The 24338-nt window shown below is 39.3% G+C and overlaps 1 protein-coding gene across 1 annotated transcript; it reads right to left on the reverse strand.

Annotated features, from left to right (window-relative positions):
- Positions 1-13187: 13187 nt before the first annotated feature.
- LOC108835772 (uncharacterized) lies at positions 13188-14123 on the reverse strand. Its single transcript, XM_018608994.2, has 2 exons — positions 13723-14123; positions 13188-13686 (listed from the first exon to the last, which is right to left on the reverse strand). The coding sequence occupies exons 1-2, from the start codon at positions 14121-14123 to the stop codon at positions 13188-13190; spliced, it is 900 nt and encodes a 299-aa protein (XP_018464496.2).
- Positions 14124-24338: the final 10215 nt, after the last annotated feature.

Here is a 24338-nt window from a genome sequence, read left to right on the forward strand (position 1 = left end):
TTCTTACTCACAATCCTATGAGATTTATTCAACTTCCTGGTTATTCTCCACTGATTAGTGGTTCCAAATAAAGCTTCTTAGATCGTGGTTCATCCTGGTTTGATAAGAATCATGAAGATATGGCCATATGTCCGAACAGGCTAATCTGGAATCATCTGGATAGAAAGTGGGATATCTTCTTACTCAAAAACTCCTATGAGATTTATTCAACTTCCTGGTTATTCTCCACTGATTAGTGGTTCCCAATCAAGCTTCTTAAATATTGGTTCATCCTGTTTGATAAGAATCATGAAGATATTGCATATGTCCGAACATGCTAATCTGGAATCATCTGGATAGAAAGTGGGATATCTTCTTACTCACAACTCTTATGAGATTTATTCAACTTCTGGTTATTCTCCACTGATTAGTGGTTCCAAATAAAGCTTCTTAGATCGTGGTTCATCCTGGTTTGATAAGAATCATGAAAGATAATGCCATATGTCCGAACAGGCTAATCTGGAATCATCTGGATAGAAGGTGGGATATCTTCTTACTCAAAACTCCTATGAGATTTATTCAACTTCCTGGTTATTTCTCCACTGATTAGTGGTCCCAATCAAGCTTCTTAGAATTGGTTCATCCTGGTTTGATAAGAATCGTGAAGATATCCCATATGTCCGAACAGGCTAATCTGGAATCATCTGGATAGAAAGTGGGATATTTTTACTCACAACTCCTATGAGATTTATTCAATTCCTGGTTTTCCCACTGATTAGTGGTTCCAAATAAAGCTTCTTAGATCGTGGTTCATCTGGTTTGATAAGAATCATGAAGATAATATGTCCGAACAGGCTAATCTGGAATCATCTGGATAGAAAGTGGGATCTTCTTTCTCAAAACTCCTATGAGATTTATTCAACTTCCTGGTTATTCTCCACTGATTAGTGGTTCCAAAGCTTCTTAGATATTGGTTCATCCTGGTTTGATAAGAATCATGAAGATATCGCCATATGTCCGAAGGCTAATCTGGAATCATCTGGATAGAAAGTGGGATATCTTCTTACTCACAACCCTATGAGATTTATTCAACTTCCTGGTTATTCTCCACTGATTAGTGGTTCCAAATAAAGCTTCTTAGATCGGGTTCATCCTGGTTTGATAAGAATCATGAAGATAATGGCATATGTCCGAACAGGCTAATCTGGAATCATCTGGATAGAAGGTGGGATATCTTCTTTCTCAAAACTCCTATGAGATTTATTCAACTTCCTGGTTATTCTCCACTGATTAGTGGTTCCCAATCAAGCTTCTTAGATCGTGGTTCATCCTGGTTTGATAAGAATCATGAAGATCCCATAATGTCCGAACAGGCTAATCTGGAATCATCTGGATAGAAGTGGATATCTTCTTACTCACAACTCCTATGAGATTTATTCAACTTCCTGGTTATTCTCCACTGATTAGTGGTTCCAAATAAAGCTTCTTAGATCGTGGTTCATCCTGGTTTGATAAGAATCATGAAGATAATGGCATATGCCGAACAGGCTAATCTGGAATCATCTGGATAGAAGGTGGGATATCTTCTTACTCACAACTCCTATGAGATTTATTCAACTTCCTGGTTATTCTCACTGATTAGTGGTTCCAATAAAGCTTCTTAGATATTGGTTCATCCTGGTTTGATAAGAATCATGAAGATATCCATATGTCCGAACAGGCTAATCTGGAATCATCTGGATAGAAAGTGGGATATCTTCTTACTCACAACTCCTTTGAGATTTATTCAACTTCCTGGTTATTCTCCACTGATTAGTGGTTCCAAATAAAGCTTCTTAGATCGTGGTTCATCCTGGTTTGATAAGAATCATGAAGATAATGGCATATGTCCGAACAGGCTAATCTGGAATCATCTGGATAGAAGGTGGGATATCTTCTTGCTCAAAACACTATGAGATTTATTCAACTTCCTGGTTATTCTCCACTGATTAGTGGTTCCAAATAAAGCTTCTTAGATCGTGGTTCATCCTGGTTTGATAAGAATCATGAAGATAGTGGCATATGTCCGAACAGGCTAATCTGGAATCATCTGGATAGAAGGTGGGATATCTTCTTGCTCACGACTTATGAGATTTATTCAACTTCCTGGTTATTCTCCACTGATTAGTGGTTCCAAATAAAGCTTCTTAGATCGTGGTTCATCCTGGTTTGATAAGAATCATGAAGATAATGGCATATGTCCAAACAGGCTAATCTGGAATCATCTGGATAGAAGGTGGGATATCTTCTTGCTCACAACACTTATGAGATTTATTCAACTTCCTGGTTATTCTCCACTGATTAGTGGTTCAAATAAAGCTTCTTAGATCGTGGTTCATCCTGGTTTGATAAGAATCATGAAGATATTGCCATATGTCCGAAAAGGCTAATCTGGAATCATCTGGATAGAAAGTGGGATATCTTCTTACTCACAACTCCTATGAGATTTATTCAACTTCCTGGTTATTCTCCACTGATTAGTGGTTCCAAATAAAGCTTCTTAGATCGTGGTTCATCCTGGTTTGATAAGAATCATGAAGATAATGGCATATGTCCGAACAGGCTAATCTGGAATCATCTGGATAGAAGGTGGGATATCTTCTTGCTCACAACACTTATGAGATTTATTCAACTTCCTGGTTATTCTCCACTGATTAGTGGTTCCAAATAAAGCTTCTTAGATCGTGGTTCATCCTGGTTTGATAAGAATCATGAAGATAATTGGCATATGTCCGAACAGGCTAATCTGGAATCATCTGGATAGAAAGTGGGATATCTTCTTACTCACAACTCCTATGAGATTTATTCAATTTCCTGGTTATTCTCCACTGATTAGTGGTTCCAAATAAAGCTTCTTAGATCGTGGTTCATCCTGGTTTGATAAGAATCATGAAGATAATGGCATATGTCCGAACAGGCTAATCTGGAATCATCTGGATAGAAAGGTGGGATATCTTCTTTCTCACAAATCTCTATGAGATTTATTCAACTTCCTGGTTATTCTCCACTGATTAGTGGTTCCCAATCAAGCTTCTTAGATATTGGTTCATCCTGGTTTGATAAGAATCATGAAGATATTGCCATATGTCCGAACAGGCTAATCTGGAATCATCTGGATAGAAAGTGGGATATCTTCTTACTCACAACTCCTATGAGATTTATTCAACTTCCTGGTTATTCTCCACTGATTAGTGGTTCCAAATAAAGCTTCTTAGATCGTGGTTCATCCTGGTTTGATAAGAATCATGAAGATAATGGCATATGTCCGAACAGGCTAATCTGGAATAATCTGGATAGAAGGTGGGATATCTTCTTGCTCACAACTCCTATGAGATTTATTCAACTTCCTGGTTATTCTCCACTGATTAGTGGTTCCCAATAAAGCTTCTTAGATCGTGGTTCATCCTGGTTTGATAAGAATCATGAAGATATGGCATATGTCCGAACAGGCTAATCTGGAATCATCTGGATAGAAGGTGGGATATCTTCTTACTCACAACTCCTATGAGATTTATTCAACTTCCTGGTTATTCTCCACTGATGTAGTGGTTCCAATAAAGCTTCTTAGATCGTGGTTCATCCTGGTTTGATAAGAATCATGAAGATATGCCATATGTCCGAACAGGCTAATCTGGAATCATCTGGATAGAAGTGGGATATCTTCTTACTCACAACTCCTATGAGATTTTATTCAACTTCCTGGTTATTCTCCACTGATTAGTGGTTCCAAATAAAGCTTCTTAGATCGTGGTTCATCCTGGTTTGATAAGAATCATGAAGATAATGGCATATGTCCGAACAGGCTAATCTGGAATCATCTGGATAGAAGGTGGGATATCTTCTTGCTCACAACTCCTATGAGATTTATTCAACTTCCTGGTTATTCTCCACTGATTAGTGGTTCCAAATAAAGCTTCTTAGATCGTGGTTCATCCTGGTTTGATAAGAATCATGAAGATATTGCCATATGTCCGAACAGGCTAATCTGGAATCATCTGGATAGAAAGTGGGATATCTTCTTACTCACAACTCCTATGAGATTTATTCAACTTTCTGGTTATTCTCCACTGATTAGTGGTTCAAATAAAGCTTCTTAGATTGGTTCATCCTGGTTTGATAAGAATCATGAAGATAATGGCATATGTCCGAACAGGCTAATCTGGAATCATCTGGATAGAAGGTGGGATATCTTCTTTCTCAAAACTCCTATGAGATTTATTCAACTTCCTGGTTATTCTCCACTGATTAGTGGTTCCAAATAAAGCTTCTTAGATATTGGTTCATCCTGGTTTGATAAGAATCATGAAGATATCCATATGTCCGAACAGGCTAATCTGGAATCATCTGGATAGAAAGTGGGATATCTTCTTACTCACAACTCCTATGAGATTTTATTCAACTTCCTGGTTATTCTCCACTGATTAGTGGTTCCAAATAAGCTTCTTAGATCGTGGTTCATCCTGGTTTGATAAGAATCATGAAGATAATGCATATGTCCGAACAGGCTAATCTGGAATCATCTGGATAGAAAGTGGGATATCTTCTTTCTCACAACTCCTATGAGATTTATTCAACTTCTGGTTATTCTCCACTGATTAGTGGTTCCCAATAAAGCTTCTTCCATATTTGGTTCATCCTGGTTTGATAAGAATCATGAAGATATGCCATATGTCCGAACAGGCTAATCTGGAATCATCTGGATAGAAAGTGGGATATCTTCTTACTCACAACTCCTATGAGATTTATTCAACTTCCTGGTTATTCTCCACTGATTAGTGGTTCCAAATAAAGCTTCTTAGATCTTGGTTCATCCTGGTTTGATAAGAATCATGAAGATATTGCATATGTCCGAACAGGCTAATCTGGAATCATCTGGATAGAAAGTGGGATATCTTCTTACTCACAACTTTGAGATTTATTCAACTTCCTGGTTATTCTCACATGATTAGTGGTTCCAAATAAAGCTTCTTAGATCGTGGTTCATCCTGGTTTGATAAGAATCATGAAGATAATGGCATATGTCCGAACAGGCTAATCTGGAATCATCTGGATAGAAAGTGGGATATCTTCTTGCTCACAACACTTATGAGATTTATTCAACTTCCTGGTTATTCTCCACTGATTAGTGGTTCCAAATAAAGCTTCTTAGATCGTGGTTCATCCTGGTTTGATAAGAATCATGAAGATAATGGCATATGTCCGAACAGGCTAATCTGGAATCATCTGGATAGAAGGTGGGATATCTTTTTGCTCACAACACTTATGAGATTTATTCAACTTCCTGGTTATTCTCCACTGATTAGTAGTTAAAGCTTCTTAGATCGTGGTTCATCCTGGTTTGATAAGAATCATGAAGATATTGCCATATGTCCGAACAGGCTAATCTGGAATCATCTGGATAGAAAGTGGGATATCTTCTTACTCACAACTCCTATGAGATTTATTCAACTTCCTGGTTATTCTCCACTGATTAGTGGTTCCCAATAAGCTTCTTAGATATTGGTTCATCCTGGTTTGATAAGAATCATGAAGATATTGCCATATGTCCGAACAGGCTAATCTGGAATCATCTGGATAGAAAGTGGGATATCTTCTTACTCACACTCCTATGAGATTTATTCAACTTCCTGGTTATTCTCCACTGATTAGTGGTTCCAAATAAAGCTTCTTAGATCGTGGTTCATCCTGGTTTGATAAGAATCATGAAGATAATGGCATATGTCCGAACAGGCTAATCTGGAATCATCTGGATAGAAAGTGGGATATCTTCTTACTACAACTCCTATGAGATTTATTCAACTTCCTGGTTATTCTCCACTGATTAGTGGTTCCAAATAAAGCTTCTTAGATCGTGGTTCATCCTGGTTTGATAAGAATCATGAAGATAATGGCATATGTCCGAACAGGCTAATCTGGAATCATCTGGATAGAAAGTGGGATATCTTCTTACTCACAACTCCTATGAGATTTATTCAACTTCCTGGTTATTCTCCACTGATTAGTGGTTCCAAATAAAGCTTCTTAGATCGTGGTTCATCCTGGTTTGATAAGAATCATGAAGATAATGGCATGTCCGAACAGGCTAATCTGGAATCATCTGGATAGAAGGTGGGATATCTTCTTGCTCACAATCCTATGAGATTTATTCAACTTCCTGGTTATTCTCCACTGATTAGTGGTTCCAAATAAAGCTTCTTAGATCGTGGTTCATCCTGGTTTGATAAGAATCATGAAGATATTGCCATATGTCCGAACAGGCTAATCTGGAATCATCTGGATAGAAAGTGGGATATCTTCTTACTCAAACTCCTATGAGATTTATTCAACTTACTGGTTATTCTCCACTGATTAGTGGTTCCAAATAAAGCTTCTTAGATCGTGGTTCATCCTGGTTTGATAAGAATCATGAAGATAATGGCATATGTCCAAACAGGCTAATCTGGAATCATCTGGATAGAAAGTGGGATATCTTCTTACTCACAACTCCTATGAGATTTATTCAACTTCCTGGTTATTCTCCACTGATTAGTGGTTCCAAATAAAGCTTCTTAGATCGTGGTTCATCCTGGTTTGATAAGAATCATGAAGATAATGGCATATGTCCGAACAGGCTAATCTGGAATCATCTGGATAGAAGGTGGGATATCTTCTTACTCACAACTCCTATGAGATTTATTCCACTTCCTGGTTATTCTCCACTGATTAGTGGTTCCAAATAAAGCTTTTTAGATTGTGGTTCATCCTGGTTTGATAAGAATCATGAAGATATGGCATATGTCCGAACAGGCTAATCTGGAATCATCTGGATAGAAGGTGGGATATCTTCTTTCTCACAACACTTATGAGATTTATTCAACTTCCTGGTTATTCTCCACTGATTAGTGGTTCCAAATAAAGATTCTTAGATCGTGGTTCATCCTGGTTTGATAAGAATCATGAAGATATTGCCATATGTCCGAACATGCTAATCTGGAATCATCTGGATAGAAAGTGGGATATCTTCTTACTCACAACTCCTATGAGATTTATTCAACTTCCTGGTTATTTTCCACTGACTAGTGGTTCCAAATATAGCTTCTTAGATCGTGGTTCATGATGTTAGGAGTTTTGAGGCTCCTAAGTCAAATGATAGTAAAATGGAAGTAATATGTCGAACCAGTTCTGAGGGATTTCAAGCAGTAAGAATGCAAGCACTTACTTAATCTAAATGCAACCAAAGATTTAAAATGATTTCAGAAACAATAACTAACTATGATGACAAGATAGAATTAAATCACGGTAAATGAAAGACTTTCTTAAATATGATAAAAGAGAACTCATGGGCGTGGGAACACGATTTCGGGTGATCAAGTATCGAACAAAGATGGCAAATGATGAATTAAAGAAATGACCTTAAGCCTAAACACAAACCTAAGCAAGCTCTATGTCTAGATGAATGCTCACTTGCTAACACATCTCAAACAACAAATCTCTTTGGCTGAATGATATGAAAGCAATCATTAAGAACAGGTTTATTAGCTATCCTAACACTCTTAACAACAAATATCTTTGGCAAGATGCATTAAGAGCCTAGCAGAGTTGTCTCAGACATTTCAACAAACACCTTTTAGGTGGGAAATGTCTAGAGATCGACTTTCGAATGATCAGATCAAAAGAGGCTGTAAGAACACTCTACTAGCAAGGGTTGAGATTGATCTACACTAAAAACATCCTTGATCTAACCTAATCACCCTAATCTCCCTAACCCATGAATTCAAAAGAGAACTACTCACTAATCTTCATGAGAAACCTTAAACCTATACTGGATTTCAGATTAAACATGTAGATGAACACAGGAAATCAATAAGAAATCAATAACAAGAGAACAATGAATCCAAAAGATGAACTTTCCAAGAGTATTTTGTGATTTTCTCTTCAACAAAAGATAATCTGCCCAAAAGTGGCTACAACAGGTCTTAAACTTAGATTTTTCAGAGTGCCAAAACGACATAAGTAATTGCAAATAAGTCCTTGAATTAAAAAGAAATCGCAAATAAGAAATACGCAGCAACCTCCGCAGGTCGCTCCAGCATGTCGCTCTGGCCTTGGGAGCGACCTCGGATGGTCGCTGCGAGGGGTCGCTCCGGAGGCATTTTCTTCGTCTTCGAGCCGTGTAAAGCCGAGCGACTTGGAGTGGTCGCTCCAGCTTTGGTCGTGAAGGTCGCTCCGGCTGGAGCGAGGTCTCACAGCGACCTCTGCAGGTCGCTCCAGGCTCCTCTCGTCCAATCATCCTCCTTTCCATTTTTGAGCTCCAAATGCATCCCAATGTCTCCAAAAGCTCCATAAGATGCTCCAATACCTGATAAAGACTCATGTATGCAAAATGCGACCTAAACATGGCTAGAATCTAACCTACATGATGAAAATGCATGAAAAGAAATGGATGAAACAATGCAATTATGCAAGATATCAACTCTCCCAAACTTGTTCTTTTACTTGTCCACAAGTGAACTTTCTAGAACTCATTGGGAAAGAGGTTTTGATGGTAGGAGCTCATAGCCAAAAGAAACACCCATAGGACTAGGTTTTACTCAAAGTCCAAAAATAGCACACTCTCTTATTGCACTCTAGCTTCTCTAGGCCTATCCTTACTCTTTTTATCCCTACACTCGTTGTCAAGCATTCACACAATCAAATCAGCCAACTCTCACATTCATTAAGCACATCATCAAGTGAATTCTTGCAAATGGTCAATTGGTCCAAGTCATTTGGGTAAGGGAAGGCTTTTTGTTCTAGTGATCAAGGGGTTCAAAACTCATTATCTTCAAGGTGGTTCACTCTCAAAACAAGTAGCCTTGACATTGCACATAATATATCTAAGAAAGGGATCAAATCATGCATACAATGCTCAATCTCCATTGTTCTACCCTTTTTCAAACATACAAGCGACACAATTATTCCCAAAGTTACACCCCACTCACATCTCTCACCCAAAAATCTCAAGAACTCATCCACAAACTCTTCAATCAAGGGAAAAGATTTAAACTTTTAAAAACACAACCTCTTAGCTCATTCACACTTTGCTAGCCCCCTTTCTTTATTTATTTTTTTTTTACTTTTTATTGTTGTTTTCTCTCTTTTTTTTTTTGGGGCCAAGACTTTCACAACTCGAGCTAGAGGTTTTAAACAATTCCCAATGAAACAATTAGGCACAAGAGTTCAATCATTTTCTTTCAACTTTCAACTTCCCAAGTCAAACTTCACAACACTCACCCCCAATCCTATGGCTAGACAATAGAGTATCTAGTCTAGCAAGAATGAAGATCAAGCATTGTCGTTCCCGATACTCTCAACATTATGCACATGTAAGGCTTTCCGAAAAAGGCCTCACTCATAATTTCAATGAAGGCTTAAAAGGAGGTAGGGGTTTTTGGGGAGTGGTCTACCATTTGAGATTGTCAAAAAGATTGGCAGAAAGGATGTGACATCTCAAATGTGTATAGCAATGATTCAGCACACAAAAGACCATAAGCAAGAGGCATTAAGTTCATTCAGTTCAAATAAGATTGTAGTTGGCTTTCAAAGACTGAGTTCCAGCAATAAACAAGTTTCAGGAAGAGTTTTCAAGGCTCGAAACATACAAGGCTTTTTCAAGAGGTGCAATATCAATTCAAGCGCGAAGTGGTGTTCTTTCCAAGGAATTTTAAATCATTGCTCCCAATGCAAGTGAAATGCAACCTATATGCTCTAGACTCTCCTAAAAGGTGCAAGAGAATGCAGTCTAAATGATTTGTGTTTTTTTTTTTAATTTTTTTTTCAATTTTTTTTTTATGAATATGAATAAGAATGCAATGCATGAGACTCTTAAACATGATCAAATACATGGTACCTCCCCCAAACTTAATTCACACAGTCTCTGTGTTGTTAAGTCGAAAGAGATACCCAAAAGAAATCTAAATGCAAGAAAAACTGGTATTTACAAGGAAAGAAGTGCGGGTTACCTTCTAGGGGTGGTGAGTGGAGTCAGATGGGCCAGCGCCATCATCTGGGGGGAAGTAGGTGTAGTAGCCTCCAGCTGAACTGTAGTCTCCGTACCAGCGCTGACTCTGAACCTCCTCAACCTCGATGTCGTCATCTGAAGATGCCAAGGATGGAGATTTGTTTCCTGAGGATGAGGGATTGATGGGAGGGTTCCTGTCCAGGCGCTGCTGCTGTCTCTCAGTGAGGAGGAAGGTAAGGGTACCAGGCTGAGGTGGACGCCGGGGTAGTGGAGCGTCCGGGAAGTCAAAGTCTGCTCTACTGCATCCCGCTATACCTCCCCTCGTCAGCACATCAGCCATCTTCCTCAAGATCTTGGATGTGAACTTGGGCTGCTGCTTCACCGTCTTGCTAAGCGCCTTGCACTTGGTTTTTAACTTCTCAATCGTCCTGTCCTGAGCCTTGTTCCATCGCTGCAGCCGACCTATGTGCTCATGAGCATCGCGAAGAGCACCATGTGGAAGAACCCCGTTGTATGGTGGGAAGAAGTAGCGCGGTTGACCATAGACGGGTGGAGAAGCCGCCTCAGCAGGTCTCTCTGGTACAGTCTCTCTCGACTCCCTAGGTTCCCAAGGTCGACCTAGTTCAACAACGGGATCGAGAGTCTCGTGTTCCCCAAAGAAGTCTGTCGGGGAAAGGTCAAAGCTGATGACTCCAGGGATGATCAAGCTCGTCAGGTTCATGTTTGGGAGGAGTACCTCAGCTTTCCTTCCTTCCAAGCGATAGTGGTAGACGTAGCTGCCCTGGTACATCCCACTGAAGTAGGTGGCTATCTTCAAGTAGGCTCCATCAATGAGCTTAGGACCAACTCCACCCTTTCCTAAGTTGATGTGCTGAGCCTGTAGGAGAGGTGTGATCATCCCTCCAATCCCTATCTTTGGGTCTTTATCCCCTGTGGTCCAAGCCCAGTCTCTGTAGTGCTCAAGACGACTCACAAAGAAACCTACAATCCCAAATTTTGCGTAGATGTATGTGCTGGGGAGTGGTAGCTGTCCCGGGGTAGTGTAGGGACTGATAGCAAGGCAGATAAGGCGGAGATCTTCCTCTGTGACGTTACCGTACTGTTTCCGTGGGTAGAAGAGGTGAACAAGCAATCGGTGGAGGTAGTGCACTGTAGGGTGTCGGATGCGAGAGTTCTTGTCAGCGCCGGTCCTATGGTTGATGCCAGTAATCAATTCCCACAGCTTCTTCGGGAGGCCGTCGCACCTTGGAAGAGTAGTCTCCTCTGCATCTTGGAATCCCATGACTATCCCAATGTCCCTGAATTTCATGTAGTAGACCCTTCCATCGATCTTGAACTTGATTTTCCCCCATCCTTGCCGTACATGTCTAGAGTCGTGGTAGGTGACTTCCAAAGTTGACAAGAACTGGCAAGTGAGCTCCTTGTAGGTGGGATAAGCCATGGTGAGAAGCTTTGGCATTTTCAAATGCCCCAACAGTTCCGCCATATCTGAATCGATCTCTAGTGCCTTCAGTAGCTCAAGGTCGGCAAACCTCGTTGCCTGCCAGCCCATCCCATTCATCAGGTGATCATACAGCTCTTCCGGAGTTGGAGTCTTCCCCCTGTCCCTTTCTACAGCAACACCTTTCCCTTTTGTCATCTTTGCCTTCTTCGCAGGTGCAGGCTCTTCTTCTGACTCCTCTTCACCTTCCTCACTCTCCTCATCAGTGGGAGTTGCAATACTCTTTCCTGCTCTTTTCCCTTGTTCAGTCACTTCCTTGCAGCTGAAGTCGTTTATGTTCTCTTCACTTGCTCAGTGGACTTCCTTGCAGCCTGAGTTCGTTGCCAAGTAGTCCTCTCAGTCCCTGTTTCAGCGGTTTCAGTATCTAACGACTTTCCTCTTTGTGCCCAATCTTCTCCATCTCTTGCCTCCTTCTCAACTATCAACTGTGCCCTTGTTTTCTTACCCATTGGTACCTGAAAAATTCAAAGCTTGAAAAGGAGTAAGTAAAGGAAGTGGAAAGGGACAAAGACTTGGCAAAATGAATATGGAAAAGCAAGTTAACTCAACAAATGAACCACAACTTAAGTTCAAGTTAACTCAATGCAACCATTTAGATAAGTTTAGCACCAATTCACCAAGTCACAAGCAAGTATATCACAATCCTCATCCAAATAAGATAAGAAAAAAAAATACAAGATATTATAATTTCTCTCTATAAAAGCTCTAGGATGAGAAAATTGCTTGAAACAAGTCTCTACACATCACAACACACCAAACTCAATCACAAACACCATCACTTCAGTTCAATTTCGAAATCTCCAAATCCATGAACCCTAATTTGGCAAAGTTCAAATTAATCTCAATTCCACCATGAAATCAACAACCCAACTTGATATACATACTTTCCCTAGCCTATTTCACCATAATCAAGCAAGAAAAGGACCAAAATTTGATTTTCAATTTCTAGGGTTCATGGACCTACGAAATTGGGTTTAGAAAGTTCATACCTTGCTCTGGATGAATGTAAATGGCGAGTAGATTATGGGAAGGGGGCTACTGGGACGAAAGTGAGGGTTTAGAAACAAGAATCAGTTGTTTTGGTGAAGATTTGAGAAAGTTATGGAGGTTTTGGTGATGAGAGAGTTTGAGAGAGTTTGAGAGTTTGTGAGATGAGAGGAGAGTGGAGAGGGTGAGATCGAGGGTTTTGGGTAGGAGTAGAGGGTCGACCGGTTCGATTTAAGTGAGTAAAACCGGTTTAATCGAATCGAACCGGGATTAGAATTAGAAATCACTTACCTGAACCGGATCTGGAGCGACTTGGAGTGGTCGCTGTGGGGGGTCCCTCCAAGCCTATTTTTTCTTCTCCCCGTCGCGTGTGAGCCGAGCGACTTGAAGTGGTCGCTCCAGGTTTCTTCATGAGGGTCGCTCCCAGCTGGAGCGACCTAGGCTCGTCGCTCTGATTATGTCGCTCCCAGCTGGAGCGACTGCTCGACCTCGCTCCGGTGTGGTCGCTCCGACGATGCCCCTTTTTGCTCACACCAAGTCGACCCAATACCTGCATACAACTTCACTTTCCCTTTTTTTATGCAATAAGATGAAGGAAAAAGAAAATGAAAGTACTAATGCAATATTTACAAAGGATATACATGGAACTTCCTCCCAAGTGAGCTTGTTTTGAGTCGCTAGCTTGACTTTGCCTCCTTTGGATTAGGCTGGGGTAGGATCAGAAAGTGGAGTTGAAACTCCATCTTCCTCTGGTGCATCCGCCATGTAGAGCTTAACCCTCTGCCCATTCACTGTGAAGTAACTTCCATCAGTACTCCATAGAACTATTGCTCCATAAGGTCTGATTTCTTTGACCTTGAATGGACCGGACCATCTTGACTTGAGCTTTCCTGGAAACAACTTCAGCCTAGAGTTGTAGAGAAGGACTTGGTCTCCCTCTCGGAACTCTCTTTTCAGAATGTTCTTGTCATGGAAAGCTTTGGTCTTTTCTTTGTAGATCCTTGAATTCTCAAAAGCATCCATCCTTATCTCATCAAGCTCATGTGGCTGGAAAAGTCTTTTCTCCTTAGCACTTTTGATGTCGAAGTTCAGCAACTTCACTGCCCATAATGCCTTGTACTCAAGCTTCACAGGCAGATGACAGGCTTTCCCATAGACAAGGTTGAAAGGTGTGGTACCCAAAGGTGTCTTGTAAGCTGTCCTATAGGCTCAAAGTGCATCATCAAGCTTATTAGACCAATCTTTCCTCGTGATCCCCACAATCTTCTCCATAATGGATTTGATCTCTCTGTTAGAGACCTCAACTTGACCACTTGTCTGAGGATGGTAAGGAGTTGCTACCTTATGCTTCACACCATTCTTCCTTAGAAGTCCTTCGAGCAGCTTGTTAATGAAGTGAGAACCCCCATCACTGATCACAACTCTTGGAACTCCAAACCTTGGGAAGATAATACTCTTGAACATGTTGGTCACCACTCTAGCATCATTGGTGGGACTAGCAATAGCTTCCACCCACTTTGATACATAGTCAACAGCCACAAGAATGTACTTGTTCCCATATGATGAAGGAAATGGTCCCATGAAGTCAATACCCCACACATCAAAGACCTCAACTTCTAGGATAGGATTTTGAGGCATCTCATTCCTCTTGGTGATGTTTCCTCTTCTTTGGCATGAATCACACTTTGAGACAAAATCTTGTGTGTCTTTGAACATGTGTGGCCACCAGAATCCGGCTTGTAACACTTTTGCTACAGTCTTAAAAGTAGCAAAGTGGCCTCCATAGATGATCCATGACATTGTGTGAGGATCCCATCTATCTCTTCATTAGCAACCACTCTCCTATACAGCTGATCCTTGCAGAGAGTGTAGAGATAAGGCTCATCCCAGTAGTACCTCTTCACATCTTTGTAGAACTTCTTCTTGGCATAGCCCACAAGATTCAAAGGTTCTTTTCCTGTGGCTAGGTAGTTCACCAAATCAGCATACCAAGGTTCCTTCTCTTCAGTTGCCTTCACTTCCTCAAGCTTTCTACCAGTTTCACAAACTGCCATCACTGCTCCAATAGCCATGATTTGCTCCTCTGGAAGTCCCTCATCAATAGGTACTCCACACTCCACCTTCAGCCTGGACAAGTGATCAGCTACACCATTTTCAACTTCCTGGTTATTCTACACTAATTAGTGGTTCCAAATAAAGATTCTTAGATCGTGGTTCATCCTGGTTTGATAAGAATCATGAAGATATTGCCATATGTCCGAACAGGCTAATCTGGAATCATCTGGATAGAAAGTGGGATATCTTCTTACTCACAACTCCTATGAGATTTTTTCAACTTTCTGGTTATTTTCCACTGATTAGTGGTTCCAAATATAGCTTCTTAGATCGTGGTTCATCCTGGTTTGATAAGAATCATGAAGATAATCGCATATGTCCGAACAGGCTAATCTAGAATCATCTAGATAGATGGTGGGATATCTTCTTGCTCACAACACTTATGAGATTTATTCAACTTCCCTGGTTAATTCTCCACTGATTAGTGGTTCCAAATAAAGCTTCTTAGATCGTGTTCATCCTGGTTTGATAAGAATCATGAAGATAATGGCATATGTCCAAAACAGACTAATCTGGAATCATCTAGATAGAAGGTGGGATATCTTCTTGCCTCACAACACTTATGAGATTTCTTCAACTTTCTGGTTATTCTCCACTGATTAGTGGTTCCAAATAAAGCTTCTTAGATCGTGGTTCATCTTGGTTTGATAAGAATCATGAAGATAATGGCATATGTCCGAACATGCTAATATGCGAATCATCCCTGGATGAAGTTGGGATATCTTCTTGCTTCACAAACACTTTATGAGATTTATTCAACTTCCTGGTTATTCTCCCTATTAATGGTTCCACAACAAAGCTTCATAGATATCGTGGTTCATCCTGTTTGATAAGACTCATGGTTATTTTTCACTGATTAGTAGTTTCCAAATAAAGCTTCTTAGATCGTGGTTCATCCTGGTTTGATAAGAATCATGAAGATATATGGCATATGTCCGAACAGGCTAATTTGGAATCATCTAGATAGGAAGGATATCTTCTTGCTCACAGCACTTATGAGATTTATTCAATTCCTGGTTATTCTCCACTGATTAGTGGTTCCAAATAAAAGCTTCTTAGATCGTGGTTCATCCTGGTTTGATAAGAATCATGAAGATATTGCCATATGTCCGAACATGCTAATATGGAATCATCTGGATAGAAAGTGGGATATCTTCTTACTCCCAACTCCTATGAGATTTTTTAACTTCCTGGTTATTCTCCACCGAATAGTGGTTCCAAATAAAGCTTCTTAGATCGTGGGTCATCCTGGTTTGATAAGAATCATGAAGATAATGGCATATTTAGACAGGCTAATATGGAATCATCTGGATAGAAAGTGGGATATCTTCTTACTCACAACTCCTATGAGATTTATTCAACTTCCTGGTTATTCTCCACTGATTATTGGTTCCCAATCAAGCCTTGTTTACTATTTTTTCATCTTGGTTTGATAAGAATCATGAAGATATTGCCATATGTCCGAACAGGCTAATCTGGAATCATCTGGATAGAAAGTGGGATATCTTCTTACTCACAACTCCTATGAGATTTCTTCAACTTCCGGTTATTCTCCACTGATTAGTGGTTCCAAATTAAGCTTCTTAGATCGTGGTTCATCCTGGTTTGATAAGACTCATGAAGATATTGCCATATGTCCGAACAGGCTAATCTGGAATCATCTGGATAGAAAGTGGGATATCTTCTTACTCACAACTACTATGAGATTTATTCAACTTCGTGGTTATTCTCCACTGATTAGTGGTTTCAAATAAAGCTTCTTAGATCGTGGTTCATCCTGGTTTGATAAGAATCATAAAGATAATGGCATATGTCCGAACATGCTAATCTGGAATCATCTGGATAGAAGGTGGGATATCTTCTTGCTCACAAGCACTTATGAGATTTATTCAACTTCCTGGTTATTCTTCACTGATTAGTGGTTCCAATAAAGCTTCTTAGATCGTGGTTCATCCTGGTTTGATAATAATCATGAAGATATTGCCATATGTCCGAACAGGCTAATCTGGAATCATCTGGATAGAAAGTGGGATATCTTCTTACTCACAACTCCTATGAGATTTATTCAACTTCCTGGTTATTCTCCACTGATTAGTGGTTTGCAAAATAAAGCTTCTTAGATCGTGGTTCATCCTGGTTTGATAAGAATCATGAAGATAATGGCATATGTCCGAACAGGCTAATCTGGAATCATCTGGATAGAAGGTGGGATATCTTCTTGCTCAAAACACTTATGAGTTTTATTCAACTTCTGGTTATTCTCCACTGATTAGTGGTTCCAAATAAAGCTTCTTAGATCGTGGTTCATCCTGGTTTGATAAGAATCATGAAGATATTGCCATATGTCCGAACATGCTAATCTGGAATCATCTGGATAGAAAGTGGGATATCTTCTTACTCCCAACTCCTATGAGATTTTTTCAACTTCCTGGTTATTCTCCACTGAATAGTGGTTCCAAATAAAGCTTCTTAGATCGTGTTTCATCCTGGTTTGATAAGAATCATGAAGATATTGGCATATGTCCGAACAGGCTAATCTGGAATCATCTGGATAGAAAGTGGGATATCTTCTTACTCACAACTCCTATGAGATTTATTCAACTTCCTGGTTATTCTCCACTGATTATTGGTTCCCAATCAAGCTTCTTACATATTTGTTTCATCCTGGTTTGATAAAAATCATGAAGATATTGCCAAATGTCCGAACAGGCTAATCTGGAATCATCTGGATAGAAAGTGGGATATCTTCTTACTCACAACTCCTATGAGATTTATTCAACTTCCTGGTTATTCTCCACTGATTAATGGTTCCAAATATAGCTTCTTAAATCGTGGTTCATCCTGGTTTGATAAGAATCATGAAGATATTGCCATATGTCCGAACAGGCTAATCTGGAATCATCTGGATAGAAAGTGGGATATCTTCTTACTCACAACTACTATGAGATTTATTCAACTTCCTGGTTATTCTCCACTGATTAGTGTTCCAAATAAAGCTTCTTAGATCGTGGTTCATCCTGGTTTGATAAGAATCATAAAGATAATTGCATATGTCCGAACAGGCTAATCTGGTGGAATCATCTGGATAGAAGGTGGGATATCTTCTTGCTCAAACACTTATGAGATTTATTCAACTTCCTGGTTATTCTCCACTGATTAGTGGTTCCAAATAAAGCTTCTTAGATCTGTTCTTCCTGGTTTGATAAGAATCATGAAGATATTGGCATATGTCCGAACAGGCTAATCTGGAATCATCTGGATAGAAGTGGGATATCTTCTTACTCACAACTCCTATGAGATTTATTCAACTTCCTGGTTATTCTCCACTGATTAGTGGTTCCAAATAAAGCTTCTTAGATCGTGTTTCATCCTGGTTTGATAAGAATCATGAAGATATTGATATCCGAACAGGCTAATCTGGAATCATCTGGATAGAAGGTGGGATATCTTCTTACTCAAACACTTATGAGATTTATTCAACTTCCTGGTTTTCTCCACTGATTAGTGGTTCCAAATAAAGCTTCTTAGATCGTGGTTCATCCTGGTTTGATAAGAATCATGAAAGATATTGCCATATGTCCGAACAGGCTAATCTGGAATCATCTGGATAGAAAGTGGGATATCTTCTTACTCACAACTCCTATAAGAGATTTATTCAACTTCCTGGTTATTCTCACTGATTAGTGGTTCCAAATCAAAGCTTCTTAGATCGTTGGTTCATCCTGGTTTGATAAGAATCATGAAGATAATGGCATATGTCCGAACAGGCTAATCTGGAATCATCTGGATAGAAGTGGGATATCTTCTTGCTCACAACACTTATGAGTTTATTCAACTTCCTGGTTATTCTCCACTGATTAGTGGTTCCAAATAAAGCTTCTTAGATCGGGTTCATCCTGGTTTGATAAGAATCATGAAGATAATGGCATATGTCCGAACAGGCTAATCTGGAATCATCTGGATAGAAAGTGGGATATCTTCTTACTCACAACTCCTATGAGATTTATTCAACTTCCTGGTTATTCTCCACTGATTAGTGGTTCCAAATAAAGCTTCTTAGATCGTGGTTCATCCTGGTTTGATAAGAATCATGAAGATAATGGCATATTGTCCGAACAGGCTAATCTGGAATCATCTGGATAGAAAGTGGGATATCTTCTTGCTCACAACTCCTATGAGATTTATTCAACTTCCTGGTTATTCCCCTGATTAGTGGTTCCAAATAAAGCTTCTTAGATCGTGGTTCATCCTGGTTTGATAAGAATCATGAAGATATTGCCATATGTCCGAACATGCTAATCTGGAATCATCTGGATGAGAAGTGGGATATCTTCTTACTCACAACTCCTATGAGATTTTTCAACTTCCTGGTTATTCTCCACTGATTAGTGGGTCCAAATAAAGCTTCTTAGATCGTGGTTCATCCTGGTTTGATAAGAATCATGAAGATAATGGCATATGTCCGAACAGGCTAATCTGGAATCATCTGGATAGAAGGTGGGATATCTTCTTACTCACAACTCCTATGAGATTTATTAACTTCCTGGTTATTCTCCACTGATTAGTGGTTTCCAAATAAAGCTTCTTAGATATTGGTTCATCCTGGTTTGATAAGAATCATGAAGATATTGCCATATGTCCGAACAGGCTAATCTGGAATCATCTGGATAGAAAGTGGGATATCTTCTTCTTCACAACTCCTATGAGATTTATTCAACTTCCTGGTTATTCTCCACTGATTAGTGGTTCCAAATAAAGCTTCTTAGATCGTGGTTCATCCTGGTTTGATAAGAATCATGAAGATATGCCAATGTCCGAACAGGCTAATCTGGAATCATCTGGATAGAAAGTGGATATCTTCTTACTCACAACTCCTATGAGATTTATTCAACTTCCTGGTTATTCTCCACTGATTAGTGGTTCCAAATAAAGCTTCTTAGATCGTGGTTCATCCTGGTTTGATAAGAATCATAAGATAATGGCATATGTCCGAACAGGCTAATCTGGAATCATCTGGATAAAAGTGGGATATCTTCTTGCTCACAACACTTATGAGATTTATTCAACTTCCTGGTTATTCTCCACTGATTAGTGGTTCCAAATAAAGCTTCTTAGATCGTGGTTCATCCTGGTTTGATAAGAATCATGAAGATATTGCCATATGTCCGAACAGGCTAATCTGGAATCATCTGGATAGAAAGGGGATATCTTCTTACTCACAACTCCTATGAGATTTATTCAACTTCCTGGTTATTCTCCACTGATTAGTGGTTCCAAATAAAGCTTCTTAGATCGTGGTTCATCCTGGTTTGATAAGAATCATGAGATAATGGCATATGTCCGAACAGGCTAATCTGGAATCATCTGGATAAAGGTGGGATATCTTCTTGCTCACAACTCCTATGAGATTTATTCAACTTCCTGGTTATTCTCCACTGATTAGTGGTTCCAATAAAGCTTCTTAGATCGTGGTTCATCCTGGTTTGATAAGAATCATGAAGATATTGCCATATGTCCGAACAGGCTAATCTGGATCATCTGGATAGAAAGTGGGATATCTTCTTACTCACAACTCCTATGAGATTTATTCAACTTCCTGGTTATTCTCCACTGATTAGTGGTTCCAAATAAAGCTTCTTAGATCGTGGTTCATCCTGGTTTGATAAGAATCATGAAGATAATGGCATATGTCCGAACAGGCTAATCTGGAATCATCTGGATAGAAGGTGGGATATCTTCTTGCTCACAACACTTATGAGATTTATTCAACTTCCTGGTTATTCTCCACTGATTAGTGGTTCCAAATAAAGCTTCTTAGATCGATGGTTCATCCTGGTTTGATAAGAATCATGAAGATATTGCCATATGTCCGAACAGGCTAATCTGGAATCATCTGGATAGAAAGTGGATATCTTCTTGCTCACAACTCCTATGAGATTTATTCAACTTCCTGGTTATTCTCCACTGATTAGTGGTTCCAAATAAAGCTTCTTAGATCGTGGTTCATCCTGGTTTGATAAGAATCATGAAGATAATGGCATATGTCCGAACAGGCTAATCTGGAATCATCTGGATAGAAAGTGGGATATCTTCTTACTCACAACTCTTATGAGATTTATTCAACTTCCTGGTTATTCTCCACTGATTATTGGTTCCAAATAAAGCTTCTTAGATCGTGTTTCATCCTGGTTTGATAAGAATCATGAAGATATTGCCATATGTCCGAACAGGCTAATCTGGAATCATCTGGATAGAAAGTGGGATATCTTCTTACTCACAACTCCTATGAGATTTATTCAACTTCCTGGTTATTCTCCACTGATTAGTGGTTCCAAATAAAGCTTCTTAGATCGTGGTTCATCCTGGTTTGATAAGAATCATGAAGATATTGCCATATGTCCGAACAGGCTAATCTGGAATCATCTGGATAGAAAGTGGGATATCTTCTTACTCACAACTCCTATGAGATTTATTCAACTTCCTGGTTATTCTCCACTGATTAGTGGTTCCAAATAAAGCTTCTTAGATCGTGGTTCATCCTGGTTTGATAAGAATCATGAAGATAATTGGCATATGTCCGAACAGGGCTAATCTGGATAGAAGGTGGGATATCTTCTTGCTCACAACACTTATGAGATTTATTCAACTTCCTGGTTATTCTCCACTGATTAGTGGTTCCAAATAAAGCTTCTTAGATCGTGGTTCATCCTGGTTTGATAAGAATCATGAAAGATATTGCCATATGTCCGAACAGGCTAATCTGGAATCATCTGGATAGAAAGTGGGATATCTTCTTACTCACAACTCCTATGAGATTTATTCAACTTCCTGGTTATTCTCCACTGATTAGTGGTTCCAAATAAAGCTTCTTAGATCGTGGTTCATCCTGGTTTGATAAGAATCATGAAGATAATGGCATATGTCCGAACAGGCTAATCTGGAATCATCTGGATAGAAAGTGGGATATCTTCTTGCTCACAACTCCTATGAGATTTATTCAACTTCCTGGTTATTCTCCACTGATTAGTTGGTTCCAAATAAAGCTTCTTAGATCGTGGTTCATCCTGGTTTGATAAGAATCATGAAGATATTGCCATATGTCCGAACAGGCTAATCTGGAATCATCTGGATAGAAGTGGGATATCTTCTTACTCACAACTCCTATGAGATTTATTCAACTTCCTGGTTATTCTCCACTGATTAGTGGTTCCAAATAAAGCTTCTTAGATCGTGGTTCATCCTGGTTTGATAAGAATCATGAAGATATTGCCATATGTCCGAACATGCTAATCTGGAATCATCTGGATAGAAAGTGGGATATCTTCTTACTCACAACTCCTATGAGATTTATTCAACTTCCTGGTTATTCTCCACTGATTGTGGTTCCCAATAAGCTTGTTACAATTGGTTCATCCTGGTTTGATAAGAATCATGAAGATATTGCATATGTCCGAACAGGCTAATCTGGAATCATCTGGATAGAAGTGGGATATCTTCTTACTCACAACTCCTATGAGATTTATTCAACTTCTGGTTATTCTCCACTGATTAGTGGTTCCAAATAAGCTTCTTAGATCGTGGTTCATCCTGGTTTGATAAGAATCATGAAGAATATTGCCATATGTCCGAACAGGCTAATCTGGAATCATCTGGATAGAAAGTGGGATATCTTCTTACTCACAACTCTATGAGATTTATTCAAACTTCCTGGTTATTCTCCACTGATTAGTGGTTCCAAATAAAGCTTCTTAGATCGTGGTTCATCCTGGTTTGATAAGAATCATGAAGATAATGGCATATGTCCGAACAGGCTAATCTGGAATCATCTGGATAGAAGGTGGGATATCTTCTTACTCACAACTCCTTATGAGATTTATTCAAATTCCTGGTTATTCTCCACTGATTAGTGGTTCCAAATAAGCTTCTTAGATCGTGGTTCATCCTGGTTTGATAAGAATCATGAAGATATTGCCATATGTCCGAACAGGCTAATCTGGAATCATCTGGATAGAAAGTGGGATATCTTCTTACTCACAACTCCTATGAGATTTATTCAACTTCCTGGTTATTCTCCACTGATTAGTGGTTCCAAATAAAGCTTCTTAGATCGTGTTTCATCCCTTTTGATAAGAATCATGAAGATAATAGCATTATGTCCGAACAGGCTAATCTATGTCGGAACAGCTAATCTGGAATTATCTGGATAGAAGGGGGATATCTTCTTGCTCAAACACTTATATTTATTCAACTTCCTGGTTATTCTCCACTGATTAGTGGTTCCAAATAAAGCTTCTTAGATCGTGTTTCATCCTGGTTTGATAATAATCATGAAGATATTGCCATATGTCCGAACAGGCTAATCTGGAATCATCTGGATAGAAAGTGGGATATCTTCTTACTCACAACTCCTATGAGATTATTCAACTTCCTGGTTATTCTCCACTGATTAGTGGTTCCAAAATAAAGCTTCTTTAGATCGTGTTTATCCTGGTTTGATAAGAATCATGAAGATAATGGCATATGTCCGAACAGGCTAATCTGGAATCTCATCTGGATAGAAGGTGGGATATCTTCTTGCTCACAACACCTTATGAGATTTATTCAACCTTCCTGGTTATTCTCCACTGATTAGTGGTTTCAAATAAAGCTTCTTAGATCGTGGTTCATCCTGGTTTGATAAGACTCATGAAGATATTGCCATATGTCCGAACAGGCTAATCTGGATCATCTGGATAAAGGTGGGATATCTTCTTACTCACAACTCCTTATGAGATTTATTCAACTTCCTGGTTATTCTCCACTGATTAGTGGTTCCAAATAAAGCTTCTTAGATGTGTGGTTCATCCTGGTTTGATAAGAATCATGAGAATAATTGCATATGTCCGAACAGGCTAATCTGGAATCATCTGGATAGAAGGTGGATATCTTCTTGCTCACAACACTTATGAGATTTATTCAACTTCCTGGTTATTCTACTGATTAGTGGGTTCCAAATAAAGCTTCTTAGATCGTGGTTCATCCTGGTTTGATAAGAATCATGAAGATATTGCCATATGTCCGAACATGTTAATCTGGAATCATCTGGATAGAAAGTGGGATATTCTTCTACTCCCAATTCCATGAGAATTTTTCAACTTCCTGGTTATTCTCCACTGATTAGTGGTTCCAAATAAAGCTTCTTAGATCGTGGTTCATCCTGGTTTGATAAGAAATCATGAAGATAATGGCATATGTGTTCGAACAGGCTAATCTGGAATCATCTGGATAGAAAAGTGGGATATCTTCTTACTCACAACTCCTATGAGATTTATTCTCACTTCCTGGTTTATTCTCCACTGATTATTTGTTCCCAATCAAGCTTCTTAGATATTGGTTCATCCTGTTTTGATAAGAATAATGAAGATATTGCCATATGTCCGAACAGGCTAATCTGGAATCATCTGGATAGAAAGTGGGATATCTTCTTACTCACAACTCCTATGAGATTTATTCAACTTCCTGGTTATTCTCCACTGATTAGTGGTTCCACCAATAAAGCTTCTTAGATCGTGTTCATCCTGGTTTGATAAGAATCATGAAGATTTTGCCATATGTCCGAACAGGCTAATCTGGAATCATCTGGATAGAAGTGGGATATCTTCTTACTCACAACTCCTATGAGATTTTTCAACTTCCTGGTATTCTCCACTGATTAGTGGTTCCAAATATAGCCTCTTAGATCGTGGTTCATCCTGTGTT

The sequence above is a fragment of the Raphanus sativus genome, unplaced genomic scaffold (assembly GCF_000801105.2).
Source record: "Raphanus sativus cultivar WK10039 unplaced genomic scaffold, ASM80110v3 Scaffold1146, whole genome shotgun sequence".
NCBI classification, from domain to species: domain Eukaryota; kingdom Viridiplantae; phylum Streptophyta; class Magnoliopsida; order Brassicales; family Brassicaceae; genus Raphanus; species Raphanus sativus.